At 36.0% G+C, this 16,182-nt stretch overlaps 1 protein-coding gene across 1 annotated transcript; it reads right to left on the bottom strand.

Moving 5' to 3' along the window:
* Positions 1-14,361: 14,361 nt before the first annotated feature.
* On the bottom strand, positions 14,362-15,354 carry LOC110737275. Its single transcript, XM_021917620.1, has one exon. It carries the CDS (start codon positions 15,205-15,207, stop codon positions 14,683-14,685), a length of 525 nt encoding a protein of 174 aa, XP_021773312.1. The 5' UTR covers positions 15,208-15,354; the 3' UTR covers positions 14,362-14,682.
* Between the last annotated feature and the right edge of the window lie 828 nt (positions 15,355-16,182).

The following is a 16,182-nucleotide window of genomic DNA, read 5'->3' as shown; positions in this document are numbered from 1 at the left end:
TTTTCCATAGGGAACTGGGTGTATGACAATCCAATCTCGGAAAACTTTCCAGTGATGACAATCCGAACTTGGAAAAAATTGCCAAACAAAGAAGGAGCACGACAATCCACGCTTGGAAACTTTGCCAGAGATGACAATCCAATCTTGGAAAAATTGTCGTTGAAGAAGATGCACGACAATCCATTTTTGGAAATATTGTCAGTTTGGGATGACAATCCAATTTTTGGAAAACTTTTTCGTTTAATAAGAATGCGCGACAATCCATATTTGGAACTATTTTCGTTTAAGTGCTTGCTTTTGAATTGATGATTTGGCGCTTGTGATGAGCCAATACTTAGGCGCTTAAGCTAAGTGAGACGATCTTTCGTCAGGTCGATCACTTATTGCAATTGTAATCAAACTGACTACTTAATCATGTCAAATTGCTTATAGGGGCTAACTGGCGTACCAAGGAACCCAAAATTGCTGCATGAGGTCAAAATCACCTTTCTGGGAGGCTTCGAGCTCTGTCGTTGCTGAGATATTTCTGGCGCCAGGAATTGGAGTAGGGTCTTCCCTATTCTGCTGCACTTGTATTTATTTTTGACTATATAACTTTGCCAATCTTTTTAATTATCTTAGGGTTGACCTAAGGCTTAATGTTGCTTGACTCATCGACTTGACACGACTCAAGGTATAAACTTGACTCGATATGTTTGACTGACTCGAGGTTGACTCGACTCGAAGAGTTTGACACATATGTTAGACTCAAATCAAAGTGATATAGCACGACATGAATCAATGTGTACATGACTCGTGTGTGCATTGTAATGTGATCGTGCGACTCGAAAAATGCAAAAAAGCAAAAAATTTCCGTTAATTTTGTGGAGGGTACCGACTTTCTCCCGAAAAAGAAAGACGTGAAAAAGAAAATCAAAAGTTTGAAGATGCATGTTGAATGAGCTTAGTCAAATGTTGTTTGATAATATCTCTCAAGGTTCAAGGATTAATTCATCCTAGGCTATCTCACTGTTGACTCAATGATGAAAGTATTTGGGTAACTTAGGCACGGAGGCTAAGCACTTCGTACTTTGTGATGCAATGATGAGTGATGTTGACAAAGCATGCTTCAACGTTATGATTTCATGACAAAGGGTTCCTAATGGAAGATATATTTGGTCATGTATTTGTGCAGTGTGTGAAAGTGACACTAAAGCTAAGCCACAAGAGCTAAGTGTGTGGAGAAAATATTTTAAAAGAGTCAAATGGTGGTGACTCTTAGGCTAGGTAAGCTAATGATGTAGGGATCAAGCCCCCAAGTCTAGCTCTAATTGAATAGGGGTGAGCATTGGAGATCCCTTGATATTATCATGGTGTAAGTGTGTGAATGTGAATATGAATGCATTTTTATTATGGCCGCACCTCGATGTGAGCGTATCCGTTAGGAATCAGGCCAAACGTAGCTCTAGCCGAACCTCGCACAAGTGTGTATACCTCAAAAGGTCTTTTTAAGGGTTGTAACGTGGTTAGGATAAAGGTTATAGAAGAAGAAGGGGATAAAGGCTCAAGACCCTAGATAAGCCCCAGGGTGTGCAACTTTGCTTTTGAATCTTTGTATTTTCATGCTTGAATTTCTATTCTTTTTAGCTCTTTTTGCTTTAGCATTTATTTTATTTTCATAAGTGTGGGAAATCCCGATCATGCGGTCTATCACTCACTTGGCATTCATGTTTCTCAGGCACGGTACCGAGCACTCGATAAGAGACGCAATATGAGACGTGCTCATATCAAAGATATTTTCATATCAAAGACATTGGAACACTTGCCCTTTTGTACACTTTTATTTATATTTGCTTTTATTTTTATTTTGATCTTTTGAAATCACTCAAGCTTTTTAGAATTTCATAAGTTACACACCATCCCATCCCAAGGTTAGGTAGATGTAGGTTGAAAAAAGAGAAGGTCTATCGTTAGACGAGGCTCAAAGTGGTTTATCAAAAAAGGATGTATAATTGAAGGGTGAAAGGTGATATGATGTGGCTACAAGGGGTGCCTAAAATCATTTGTATACCTTGTGCTTAATTCGACATGGATTTTTTTTTTAATGCAATATAATGAAATGATCATATGTAAGGAAATAAATGCTCATTTTTATTAAAAGAAAAGGAAAAAAGACTACAAAATTAATCTAAAGGAAAAGAAAAGGTGCCTATGCTAGACTTATTGAGGAAAGGAAATAATGAAAAAGAAATAGAAAAAGAGGTCATGAAATCTTGTCATTGAAGCTCGCCTCTTGTCTTGTGTTGTTTGCTCCGACATCATCCAATCTTCTCGCTAGCTAGAGGCGATGGGATCTTATTTGCCTCTATGAGATCTTGAATGAGGTTTTGAAACCTATAGCATTCATCAGTAGAATGACCGCGCCCTCGATGGTACTTGCAATAGGAGTTTGGATTCCATCTCGAAGATCGATTTTCTGGTGTTGGATCCTCGGTAGGGCCAATAGGTTTGATTAATCCTCGATCATAGAGACGATCGAAAGCAGTATCGTAGGTCATTCCAATGGGTGTGAACTCTTGCCTGAGTTTCCTTTTAGATCCTTGATTATCTATGGCTAAGACACCATTATGGTCAAAGGTACTAACATTATTACTAGAGTGGGCGTTTTCGGAAGAAAAAAGATTGTCGTTCTTCTTTCCTTTCCAGCCACCGTGGTTACTATTGTTAGTTAGGGCTGGCAAACAGGTCGGGTTGGGTTGGGTTCGGGTCGACCTGTTTAATAAACAGGTCAAGACCCCCCAACCCGAACCCGACCTGTTTACTTAAATAGGTCAGAATGGCGAACCTGAACCCGACCTGGTTTAAACGGGTTGACCTGATTTCAACCCGTTTGACCCGTTTTTTTTGAAATAAAAACCCGATTATTCTTACAATATAATGATAAAAAAAATTCGTATATTTAACTTGTTATTTTGCATAAAACTTTGCTGTATAAACCTATCAATTTAAGCATAATAAAAATACATTCAAGTAAAACTAACCATAGTTTACACATAATAATTTACAGTACAATCCAAAATCAAAATCAATGTCTTAAGGAGGCAATATTCCCAACAAAATAAAAATTAGATCTTGGAAAACTTCATCAGGTTTGACTAGTTTCTAGTCTTGCTACTGACTTTGAGGTGCGCTCTCAAATGGGCTTGGTGTATTGGCTTCATCATTCACCTTCATTATAAACAAAGAGCATAACACAAAATCCTGATCAACTTGTAAAATGCAAAAAATAATCTCATAAAAATGAAAAAACAAAGTAACAAATGCATGCATAGAAATATAAATGAAGAAAAAAAGCAACATAATCAGATTATTCACCAATTTATCCAAAACAAAGCATCATAAATAAAAAAAAAACCCTAAACACAGCCGAAACTTCTTTATTTTTCATATTATTCACCAAATTAGAAAGTCTCAATCAACATTTCTTAACAACACTAAAACAAATAATTGTAAATAGAATGAAATGCATGACTGTATTACCGCAGTAGGCGAAAAATTTGAAGATAAACAAGTTTGAAGTTACAATTTTGATAAACAAGATAGATAGAGAAATAAGAGAGAGGTGAGAGAATAAGATGGGAAAATAGAGATGAAAACAGCTGAACAAGTGGGAAAATGACTAGAAGAAAAAATAGGGTTTTCACTTTTTGGGTTTTTTGTACTCTATAGGCTTTGACATAGGTTGGGCTTTGTCCAAATAAAAATACTAAGGCCTAATATCATTTTACTAATATAGGGTTATATGGGTTGGGTTCGGGTTGACCCGACCTGAAACCAACCCAATTAGTTAAACGGGTTTAGGCGGGTTATTTTCGGGTCGGGATTATCAACCTGAACCTGACCCATTTAGTTTCGGGTTGGGTTCAGGTCGACCCAATTACATAAACGGGTTGAAAACTTTGCTCATAACCCATTTATTTCGGGTTGAGTTCGGGTCGGGTTGTCGGGTCGGGTCAGTTTTTGCCAGCTCTATGTCATAAACGGCCTTGAAAGTATTCAAGTTGTGTTGATATTTTAAGTGCTTTGAATACTTTTCTTGGAGATTCTTGATAAACATCCTCACGGATTCTTTTTCAGTGAGGACCTCAATCATCTTGGCGGAAGTTTCCCTCCACTTGTTAAAGAAAGAAGTAAAGCCTTCATTCTCTTTTTGTCTTAGCATCTCAAGTTGTCTATGGTCGGTTTCAACTTGGATATTGCACTTGTACCTCTCAGGTACAAGTGCAACGAAAGCGTTCACTATTGATTCCCAGGTAGAGGTTTTTTCCTTGTCAAGGGAGAAAAACCATTGTTGGCAAACGGTTTCAAGAGATAGTGGGAACAAAGAGGGAAAAACCTTCTTATCGATACCCTTAATGTTCATTATTGTTTCGAAAGCTCTTAAATGGAAGTAAGGGTTATCTGTTGCCTTGAATTTTGGGATGTTAGTGGCGTTGAACTTATGTGGAAGAAGTTCCTTGTCCAGCGAGACCCCTTGTGAACTCATGCCCTGGAATTTATAGTCACTAGATAGCTTGCTGAGACTCTCTTGCATGAGGTTCATCTGTTGTTACTTTACGGGGTCATCGACCCTAAGTGCGAGAAGTTTCAGTGTCTCAGTCACAGTAGCCAATTGGTTCTTAAGATCATTGACTTCTTCTTGAGTTGCCATTATCTTCTTAGACTTCCTCCTTTGGCGAATCTGTTTATCAAAAGGCGAGACTTGAATAAAGAGGTTGTCCTTGATTAATCGCCCTTCTCTCCTCGACCAAGTACTGTGGAAAAGGAATTTGGGGATACTTATTGTTAATTATTGACTCAAACTTTATTCAACATGCAATGTATGGAGGAAATGAGGAAAAATTGGAATAAAATGTGAAAGAAGATTTAGATGGAGGGATATGAAGAATTAGGAATAGAATGTACCCCCCAACTCAAATGACGGAAAGACCGACTCATGCATGGACCTACGACATGGTCATGGTGATGTGTACTCAAAGTGTGTGCTAAGATTAGTGAGTGTAGGTGACATATTAAGACTCGTGTCATGACCATGTGGCTAGACTATGTGACCAAGACTTGATTAATGACTTGACAAGGTGTTATTGACAGCGAAAATTAATCGAATTAATTAGCAAACTGGTTAATTAGACCCTAGGTGATGACTCGACCAATAATACGAACTGTCGGCCAAGCGACAGGACTGGCGTCACAATGTGGAGCTTGGCGCCATACAACATAGCTGTCGCCAGGCGCTACACACTATAGTGTGGCGGTACAGCTCAGACCTTAGCGCCAATAGTGGAGTTTCGGTCTGGGACTGTTTTCGGTATTATTAGTCAATTGGGGTATGCCTAAAGTCGTACTAGGTCAATTCCGATTGAAAAATTAGACTTTATTGACTCAAATTAAATAATCAATTAATTAATTAGGCAAAGTTCTTTAAGTCATTAATTTATTTATTCTCAACACAAATCAACAAACGGTTAAGAGAAACATAGAATATATATGCACAACAAATAATGCACAATTAGTCAAGTAGGCACAATATGATGCAATGAGTTCGCAACCTAACCATGGCTCTAGTTCTCTAAAGTTCGGGATATGGTTTAGTCAATAGAGGGTCCATGGTTAATTGTCTGGATGCACCGCGCGGAAGCCTAACCGTGAAGGGTTGGCGCGAGTGGATGGGACACCGCGAGTTTTAGAAAAAAAAAACTCGCTTCCATGGTTTGGTGAATTCAACATCTCGGATGTACCCTTTGTTGCACGGAGCGTTCAATCGGGTAGATGGAGCATGAATTCCCAGAGGGTTATGTCCATATGTAGAACACATATGGGTTTCAGAAAAGTGAGAAAAAATTCAATCAGGAAGTAGGATAGAGCAAACAATACGAAAAACCGGTCGAAATTAGAACGCATATTTCTGGCTCGGTATTGGGGGAAATTGGTGCCGGCAAACAGAGACTGGCGCCAACTTTTAACTGTAGCGCCTGGCGCCAATATTGGCGTCTAGCGCTACGGCTAAAAGTGTGGCGCCAAGCTCTGGCCCCTGACGCTACTTCCCACATGCCTCAGCAGCTTTCTGTGCTCGATAAAATCTTCCAGTTACGCGCGGTGTTATTTCAGTCCTAGTTGTGAAAGACATTTCTCAAATTTCCTACGTGTAAAATCCTATATTTTGACTCATTACGGATGGTCTTTCCAATGAGAACTTTTTATGCATATGACAATAATGTTAATCAAAATTACGCACATGAAATACTTAGAACTTTTCGAGTCTCATCCACTCATTCTAGATCATTGCCGAAACAAATTCAGGAATTAAAATAGAAATCCTCCCCAGTGGAGTCGCCAAAAAACTGTAGGGAATAATTTCAAGCCTTTAAAATCCCACTAGCTTGAACCCCACTGTGATCATACACTAAAGTACGGTGGCGTCCAAAAGGGAAGAAGATAGAGCAAAAGAGTCGCCAACAAGTTTTTTAAGGAACTTGTAAACCGTTCATAGGATGAAGGTTACACCCCTTAACGATCCAAGAGATCGTCAACTCCATAAGGTCTAGAACTAAATAAGGGTTCGGGGATGAAGGTACAAATCCAACCTAAAAGAGATTAAACCTGCCCTAATAATAGGCCTATACTTTATTCTGATCGTATTCACGTGCGCTTTTTAATTAACATGCAATCAATATATTAAACCTAAACCTGTTTAATCTATGTTGGTTGAACATTAATACACAAATAAACTATTATTGGCGATCACTTGAATTATAATCACAATTAACCCTAAACAAGATATTAATTATCTTATTAAGCGTGATTACAAATACAAATTCCCTTTAAACATACATAAAAGGTGTGATCAAGCAATAAATAATAAATATCAAACAACAAAGAATAAATAATCATGAACAATAATTATAATAATAATAATAATAATAATATCATCATAAATAATCATCATCAAAATAATAATAATAATAATAATAATAATAATAATAATCATAAATTATAACAATTATAATCATAATCATATTCATGTTAATATTAAAGTATAATAAAAATAGCAAGATCCTAGGCATGATACTAACAAGATTAATAACAAACCCTAGCATGTCACTAAGCAATAAAAATCAAGTCTTTAACCCTAACATGATACTAACATGAATAAACATTAGGAAGAACATAAGAAGTATCATAACAATCATATTTAATATTAAAAACACCCTAGACATGATACTAGGAATATAATAACAACAATATAAACATGATTTCTACATCATAATATCAATAAATCAATTAAAGCACTTACTTTGATGCCTCGTACCTCTTTCTAATAACAAAATACACACGTTAGTAACTTCAAGGAAAATAATAACCAAACAATTAAATTAAATAATTGAAAGAGAAATTTGGGACCAAACCCTCAGAAATTAAACCTTTCACGTCTAGGGCGAAGGCAACTTCGAATATGGCTATGTGCTTCTTGATCTTGTGAATACGGAATTTTGTATGAAAACAAGTAAGAAAGAATTGAATGAATTAAAGAATGCTAAAGAATTAATGAAAGCTTGCGAATGAATAGAATTGGTGAAAATTGGTGAATTGGTGAATGAAAACGAAGTTTTTGATACGATATTTATAGAGAAAATCAGCCAAAAAAGATAATTTAACAAAACAGAGTCTGACGCTCAGGAAACAAGGTTGGCGCTAACCCTAGCTAGCTGGCACCAGGCACTAGTGGCTAGCGCCTGACGCCAATGGCTAGCGCCTGGCGCCAAGGTCTGGGGTTGGACGCCAGTCTTGATTCTAACGCGTTTTCGAAAATCCGATAAGTTTACCGTACTGGAAGATAAAATAATATAATTTCTTCGAAAATGCTATTTGATTTTAATTAAACTCTGAAAAGTCAACAAAGTCAACTTATCAATGCTAATTGAATTAGGAATGAAAAGAACCTTCTAGAAGATTCTAGAAGACCAAAACCATTCCTAATTGCATTAGGAATGATAAATCATATTAGGCCCTCCCCTAGATCATTGGGTCGTACATAAAGCTCAAACCGGGCCCAGTTTAGTAAATTGGCCATAACTTCCTCAATATTCATCGGAATTGGGCCTATAATATATCGTAGGAAAGGTCTTTGCAAGCCCCATCCAACTACACTACTATTGGACCCATATCATGGACCAACCAAACTGGATTGGCTGTTTTCTTAAAATAAAGTTTTCAAAAATAGAGAGAAGAGAAAAGAAATAAAAAAACTTTCCGCAACACTAGACCTTCCACACTTTCGTTTCATTCGATTATGATTCGACGCGAAAGGTACTCATCACTGGGTTTGGTTTTGGGGAGACACAAATGGGTGTCTACAGGTTGAAACTTGATACTTAATGCCATGTGTTTGGTTTAGTTTTGGAATGAAATCTCTCGCTATTTTCTCCTTTAATATGATACCTAAGAGAATGGAATGAGCCAAACCCACATCCCCTTCAAGGTTTCTAAACTCCATACCTCATAGGTTTGAGGTACGGGTTTAAAATTCATTCTTTTAACAACCAAACATATGGTATGGGTTTTAGTCATTGTAAACTCATACCCCATACCTATATTTCACGAACCAAACGCCCCCTTAATAGGTTTCTAATATTGTTTCTTTATTAGAATAAATACAGAGCAAAATAGATATCTAATATTGAGCACACGTAATTGCATGTGTATCTTAGCTAGTAATGTTCTAATATGATTAGATAATATATTTTTCGTTTAATGAAAATCCAGTGAATTAAACACACTTTTATACTAGTCGTAAATATAGGGCATGTTCACATTTACTTAATTTCAGTTCAGTTCAGTTCAGCTCCAATCAGTTCAGTTCAGTTCAGCTCCAATCAGTTCAGTTCAGTTCAGCTCAGCTCTCAATTTCCTTCTCTCATAAAATATTCATTTCAGCTCAGTTCAGTTCAGTTCAGCTTCAATCAGTTCAGTTCAGTTCAGCTTAGTTCAGTAAATGTGAACAGACCCATATAATAGCATATGAAATTGTTAATCCTTATCTCTTTATAACTAAGTGTGCTACGAGGTTCACTAATAATATTCACCAATAAAAAGTGCTCGTGTTTTAATCAGTGTTACACATTTTTCGATATTATAAAAAATATTTTAATAATATAAAAATGTTATACATAGTCCTGAGGGCTACATATAAGCATTAAATACACACTAGAATATCGTACTCCGTATAAGTTAGAAAATCATAAAAGTATTAACACTAATTACACTTATTTACGTATGTTTTTGTCATAAATTCCTAATTTTATACAAGTTTCAAGAGTATATTAAAGCTTATATATAGCCCTAAGCATTACCCTTTTCTTTTTTATAATCCTCATCCAAACCTACGTAAAAAAAAAAAAAAAAAAAAAAAAAAAAAAAAAAAACTACTTTTTAAAAAAAAAAATTATTTCTTTCCATTCACATTCATTAATTTTCAATAAACACTATTTTTCTTTTACCTAAAATTATGCGGCGGTCAAAATACAATACTTATTAAAACCAGATTAAGTATGATTATATGAAAAAAAAAATTCCAAAGTCTAACTACTCTCTCTGTCCCCAATTATTTTCTCCACTTACCTTTTTTAGGTGTGCCCCCACTTGCACTCTCTCTATCTCTCCTTATTGATATTTGTGTCATTCTATATGCATTATTTTTTTGCCCAAAGCCTTAATAACGTGAATTTATGGTTTGAGCCTTCAAAGTTTAGATTTTTTATTTTTAATAAGTTTAGATAGGATAACAAAGGGCATGTTCGGCAAAATATAGTTGTGAAGGTAGCTGTAGCTATGGAGGCAGCTGTTAGCTGTGTAGGTAGTTGTTAGTTGTCAACAAGCTGTTAGCTGTGAAGATAAATAATTTAGATATGAGTGTTCGGTAAAGTAGCGGTTGACTAGCTGTTACATATAAAAATCAATATTTTATTTTTAAAACTATAGATTAAATTTTAAACAGTTACCTCAAAAGCTACCTCTAATTTCAAAAGCTAATCTTTCTAACTTTTCACAAAAGCTTTTCCTTCAGCATAATAATTCTTTCAGAAAATAAAAATATCTAAACTTTAGCCAATCATTCATCTAGTTTCAAACTTTTAATAAAAGTCATTTTTAAAATGCCACTCGTTTTTTTTTATTCATATGAGCCACAAGGGCGGGTACAACGGGGGGCAGGGGAAATTCCAGCATATGCTGGGGGCAAGGATCGATCCCGTAACCTCGAAGTTACAAGATGGGAGTGCTACCATCAAGTAAACCTGGGCACGGGCCGGGTTGGCCCGCGTGCCGCCCGGCACGGCCCGCCGTTCGGCGCAGCCCGGCACGGCCCGAATTCAAGCACGACACGGCACGAAGTTTAACTCCCGTGCCACAGGCCGTGCCACGGACAGGGTTGAGAATTCCCAGGCACGGCCCGGCACGAGCAGGGCCATGGCCCGCCGTGCTGGCCCGTCGTGCCGGCCCGCGGGCCAACGATAATGTTACCCGTTTATTCTTAGCTCCTTAATAAGCCAAAAAAAACGGCTAAAAACGGCTAGTTTTTTGCCAATTTGCTCCCCAAAAATTCTATAAATACTCACCTCCATTTCATTCCCAAATCACAAAATCACAATTTCTTCTTCTTATCTCTTATATTATCTAAATCTCTAATAATCCTTATTTTCTTAAATTCTCTAATTATTCTCTTAAATTCTCTAATTATTTTCCTAATATCGGAAAAAATTAAAAAGTTCGTAATCGTAATTAGTGGAGCGTTGAAGCACGGTTGTAAGATCTAAACTAATCTTAAATTTATTATTGTTTTATTGTTATTATTAGAATAATCTTGTTTAATTATTATTGTTGTTAATTGTTATTGTTGTTGTTATAATTGTTGTTATTAATTATTATTATTGTTACAATTGTTGTTATTATTTATTTTTGTTGTTATTGTTATTGTTATAGTTGTTGTTATTAATTAATATTATTGATATTTTTATTGTTAAAATTGTTGTTATTAATTATTATTATTATAGTTAACCACTTTTTATTAAAAAATTAATTGTTAATTATGGCATCGAACAACCCATCATCTAGGTCTAGGGGGAAAGGCCGACTTATCCGTAGTAGTAGTTCTAGGGAACCACCAAATACAACGAGCCCCCAAATTACGAGTCAAACCAATGACCCCATTTACTTCCCCCCGGGCTATGAGCCATATAATACGTCGGGATTTCCAGCACCACCACTAAACCAATTTCCACTACCACCATACCAATTTCCACCTAATTATATCGGTGATCAACAAAACTATTGTTCTAGCCAAGGTAGCCAAGAAAGTACCCGAATTCCCTCCGGTTCTACCCCTTCTACTGCCACTCCCACTAGTCCCACTACTAACCATCACACACATCATGAATGGTTAACCGAAACTAAGATGCTACTTTTGAAAAACCGAAGGAGTGAGGTATGGCGTTATTTTGTCCTAAGTAAAGATGGTGAACAATGGGCAAAATGTAAAACATGTAATAGTGTATTCACGGCAGTTACCAAAAACGGGACGGGACACTTATCTAGACACATGAAAGCTTGTGCAAAACCAGCTAGTGATCCAACCCAGCCCAAAATTTCCCAATTCCATCCATACTGCTTTACATACAACTATGAGAGGGATAGGGATGAACTAGGAAAAATGATAGTACACGCCGAACAACCTTTTCTTTTCTCGGAAAGTTACGCATTCAACACCTACATTAACAAAGCACTACAACCCCAACATAAAAGAATCTCTAGGAAAACCGTTCGTTCCGCCGCAATGAAAAATTTCCTAGAGTACAAAGTCCGGTTACAAGCCGAATTGAGTAACCTTAACTGTAGAGTATCTTTAACAGCCGATTCTTGGGATAGTGGTTATAAATATCACTATTTATGTGTGACTTGCCATTGGGTAGATGATCAATGGATGTTACAAAAAAGAATAATACATTTCAAAATGCTGGAATACCCACACACCGGCATTAACATTGCTCACCATTTAATGCAAGCAATAGACGAATACAACCTTCGAGATAAAATGATGTCTATGACTTTTGATAATGCAACCTCTATGACATACACAGCTAATCTTATCAAACAAAACTTAACCGATGTACTATTAGACGGTGAAGCTCTTCATACTAGATGTGTTTGCCATGTACTTAACTTATGTGTACAGGATGGAGTTCGGGCAATTGGCCCATACTACAGCAAAATCAGAGATGCTATTATGTCTATTAATAGCTCTAACATGAGATACCAAGAATGGAAGAGTTTTCTAAAACAACAAAAGATAAGGGTAATAAAAATTAGAACCGATTGCTCAACTAGGTGGAATTCCACCTATGACATGTTAACAAAGGCAATTGAGTACAAGGGCCCGTTAACATTATTTTACAACCAAAAATTTCCACAAAATGCTTTGTATGATGATGATTGGAATAACTGTGAAAGATATATGCAATTTTTACAGTTATTATATAACATGACGTATTGTTTTTCTACTGTTTACAATCCTTGTGCTCAAAACTTTCTTTCTAATGCATGCTTACTCGCCCAACTTTTCGCTGATCATCGCCATCAAAGTGAATATGATCAGTATCTTCCAGCAGTGGAAAAAAAGTGGCGTAAATATTATAGTGAGATTCCTTTGATTTATATTTTTGCTTCCATATTAGATCCTAGACAAAAGTATGAAAACACATTTATGTTAGTTGACATTTACTTTCAATGCATGTTTCTTGACGATGATGTAGAAAACTATAAGACTAATGTGAAGGATCAGTTTTTTGCTTTATATAGAGTATATGAAGCCAAATATGGCACCGTTCCTCGCTCAGGGCCTTCCCAACCATCCAAAAACGTAAGTAAGAAGGCCAAACATTTATTTTCACAAGCTACTAACTTGATTTCAAGGTTTTCAGGTGATTCATCAATCAGGAGAACGCAAAGCGACGTCTCGGAGTTGCAGATGTACCTGAGTTACGACTTCACCAAAGGCATGGACGACGATGAGATAAACAGCCTCGACCTCCTTGCATGGTGGAAACAACAAAGCTCGAAACATCCAACTTTGGCGGCAATAGCACGAGACATTCTTGCTATCCAAGTTTCCTCTGTCGCCTCTGAACGAGCTTTCAGCGCATCTGGAAGGGTTTTAGACGATAGAAGAACAAGTCTAAAACCCGAAACACTAGAAATGTGCGTGTGTTTCAAAGATTGGTTGGATGCGGAAAATCGTTCACAAGACCGTTCTTACGACCACAACGACAACGAAGAAGGAACCTCCGCTTCCGGTTCGGGTTCGGCTAGTTCCCAATCTATGCAACTAGCCGATGACCTTGAAGGCGAAGGCGAAGACGAAGACGAGCAAGAAGAAGGAGAAGAAGAATAGACAATTATTGTATATTGTACGATTTTAAAAATATCAATTTTATCATTTTCCAATTTTTGTTTAATACCATCATTGTATGATTTTTATCATTGTTATCATTGTACAATTTTCTCAACTCAAGTAATAATAATATAAAGTACGCATTATTCACATCCAAAGTCCAATTTGCCTTTTTTCCCCGTTTTGTTACAATTTGTAAATTCATATTAAAAAAAATAAAATTATACCAATTACTAATAAATCATAAATATTAAATTTTAAAGTAATAGTATAAAGTAAATATATAAATATAAATATTGAATATACAAATTATAAAACATAAATATTCAACTTATAATTATAAAATTCATAACTTAATAACTTATAACTTATAAGTTATAAACTTATAAAACTTATAATTATAATTTTATAACTTATATACATTATAAACTTATTAATTTATAATGTTGTCATATAAAAAAAAAAAAAAAAAATTATTTGAAAACTGCACCAGCCCGCAGGCCGGCACGTGGCCGGCACGGCACGAGCCCGCCAGGCACGAGGGCCGTGCCGTGTCGTGGGCTGGCCTGTGAAAATGGCACGGCACGGCACGAAATCCTAGGCCCGCCGGCACGAACCAGCCCGTGGCCCGCCAGGCACGGCCCGCGGCGGCACGGCCCGACACGGTGCCCAGGTTTACCATCAAGCCAACTCCACATCCTTTTAAAATGCCACTCGTACTAGTGTTATGTATTACTATCGCTACATCAAGTTTGTAAATAAAAAATAAAAATTGTCACTTATAAAATGTAACTCCACATTTATATAATTGAAATTTGAAATAACACAGAAAAATTCCAAAAAAATGTACTTAGCAATAATTAAATTAATTCATAAACTCCTAATTTAAAATCGAGTTTCATTCACAATATATCAGATCACCATTCGAAAATTACATTAAATGAGATGATTTTCCACCATATTTCATAATCATCATCAAAACTACTCTACATGACAAAAAACAAAAACAAAATTCCAAAAAAATATCTGAGAAAAAGTTAAAAAATTTCCCAGAATAAATCCAACACTACAACTCTTAAATTCTTAATAAAATTTCTACTCCTCAAAATAAATCATATTCCATTAATAATATCTCCAAAATCGCCGGTAAATTATTTTCTCTCTCATCCCAAAAATTCAAATTCAAAAAAATGTTAATCAATCTAATCTTGAAACCCAGTTTTCTCCCAAATCGCATTCCTAACCTTATGCAGATCTCTCCCTTTCAACGTCCTTCCAACACCTTCATGAACTGAACACGACGCAATTCTCGTCCTCGCTAAATACTCATGCGGCGGCACCCACTCATCGCCGCCGTCATCTCCGCCACAACTTCCGCCATTTATCTCAAACTCGCCGTTGAAACTCCACTTATCAGCCTTGTACTCTTCCCGGAGTATCTTCGACCAGTCTGGAATGTTCACCGGCATCGACACCGCATCTCCGCCTACTACGCATTTACTTTTACTCCTTGTTGGTGTCGGCGCTGCCATCGGTCTCCTTGACTTCCGCCAATTCGGTGGTGACTCGGGTGAGTCGGATCGGGTTGACCCGCCCCAAATGTCGGATTCCTCCAACTCTAACTCGGTTGTTGTTTTGATCGGTGATGGTTGGATCGGATCGTTGCTTAGGAATCGGTAGTTGCTCGCTCTTCTTGTTGCCATCATGTAACTCTTCGTACTCGCCATTTTTTTTTTTCGGATCAAATTGTAATTTATAATTAACTTTTTTTTGGGTTAGGAAAAAATAGTTGAGAAAAATGAAATGGGAAGAAGAATGATGATGATTGGGTAGTTGGCAATGGAGTTGGCAAGAAAGACTAGAAATGGGTAACGCCAATTTATAATGGATTTTGTGGATAAGGTTTCGATCCAATCAAATTTTCTCTATCCTTTGAAGTTACAAATTTGTCCTTCGGTGTTTTTAATTTTAAATACTGTTACTTTATTAAAAGTTTAGCCAAGTTATTAACAGTTGCCAAGTGTTCCTATCAGAAAAAATGAAATTTTTGGGATAAATAAAGTTGCCAAGTGTAGTGCATTTTGCATTTATTGTTTTTTATGGAGTAATTACTTTTTTTTTTTTTTTTTTTTTTTTGGTATTTCTTAAATAAAAATTATAAAAATAACTTCCTTTATCTCTTAAAGTTCGCTTAATGTACCTAGACAACTTTGTTCTCACATAAATTATTTTAAGACTGGATAATGTACCTAGATAATGAATTCACTCAATCAAAACTTAATACTTTGTACCAAAAAAAAAAGGTTAATTATTATACTTTGACACTTTATATATATGTATCGTATCAGCATATAAGACTGCATATAAACATTAATCGTATACTCCTTACTTCACTCTTAAAATATTGAACCGTGTTGACTTTTCATGCTCTCGTTTAATTATTTATTGTGATTTATATGAGATCTTAGCATCTAATTTGTAGTTTTAATGTATTAACTTTTACTATTATTTTACTTATTAAGACCTAAATATATTATTGGAGTTGTATAACGATTAAAGTTTTACTAATATTTTACTAGTTAATACATTTTTTATTAAGACCTAAATAATGTATTAACTTTTACTATTATTGGAGTTGTATAACGATTAAAGTTGTTTGTAACCGTGAAAGATAACATGATGCAATATTTTTAAACGTGAAG

This window comes from Chenopodium quinoa, unplaced genomic scaffold, assembly GCF_001683475.1.
Source record: "Chenopodium quinoa cultivar QQ74 unplaced genomic scaffold, ASM168347v1, whole genome shotgun sequence".
NCBI classification, from domain to species: Eukaryota; Viridiplantae; Streptophyta; class Magnoliopsida; order Caryophyllales; family Amaranthaceae; genus Chenopodium; species Chenopodium quinoa.
The sequence above is the reverse complement of the archived record's forward strand: the minus strand, read 5'-3'. Positions and strand labels throughout refer to the sequence as shown.

What these genes read in the sequence shown, in the direction of transcription:
- LOC110737275 (XM_021917620.1), bottom strand. Translation starts at nt 15,207, where the DNA reads ATGGCGAGTACGAAGAGTTACATGATGGCAACAAGAAGAGCGAGCAAC.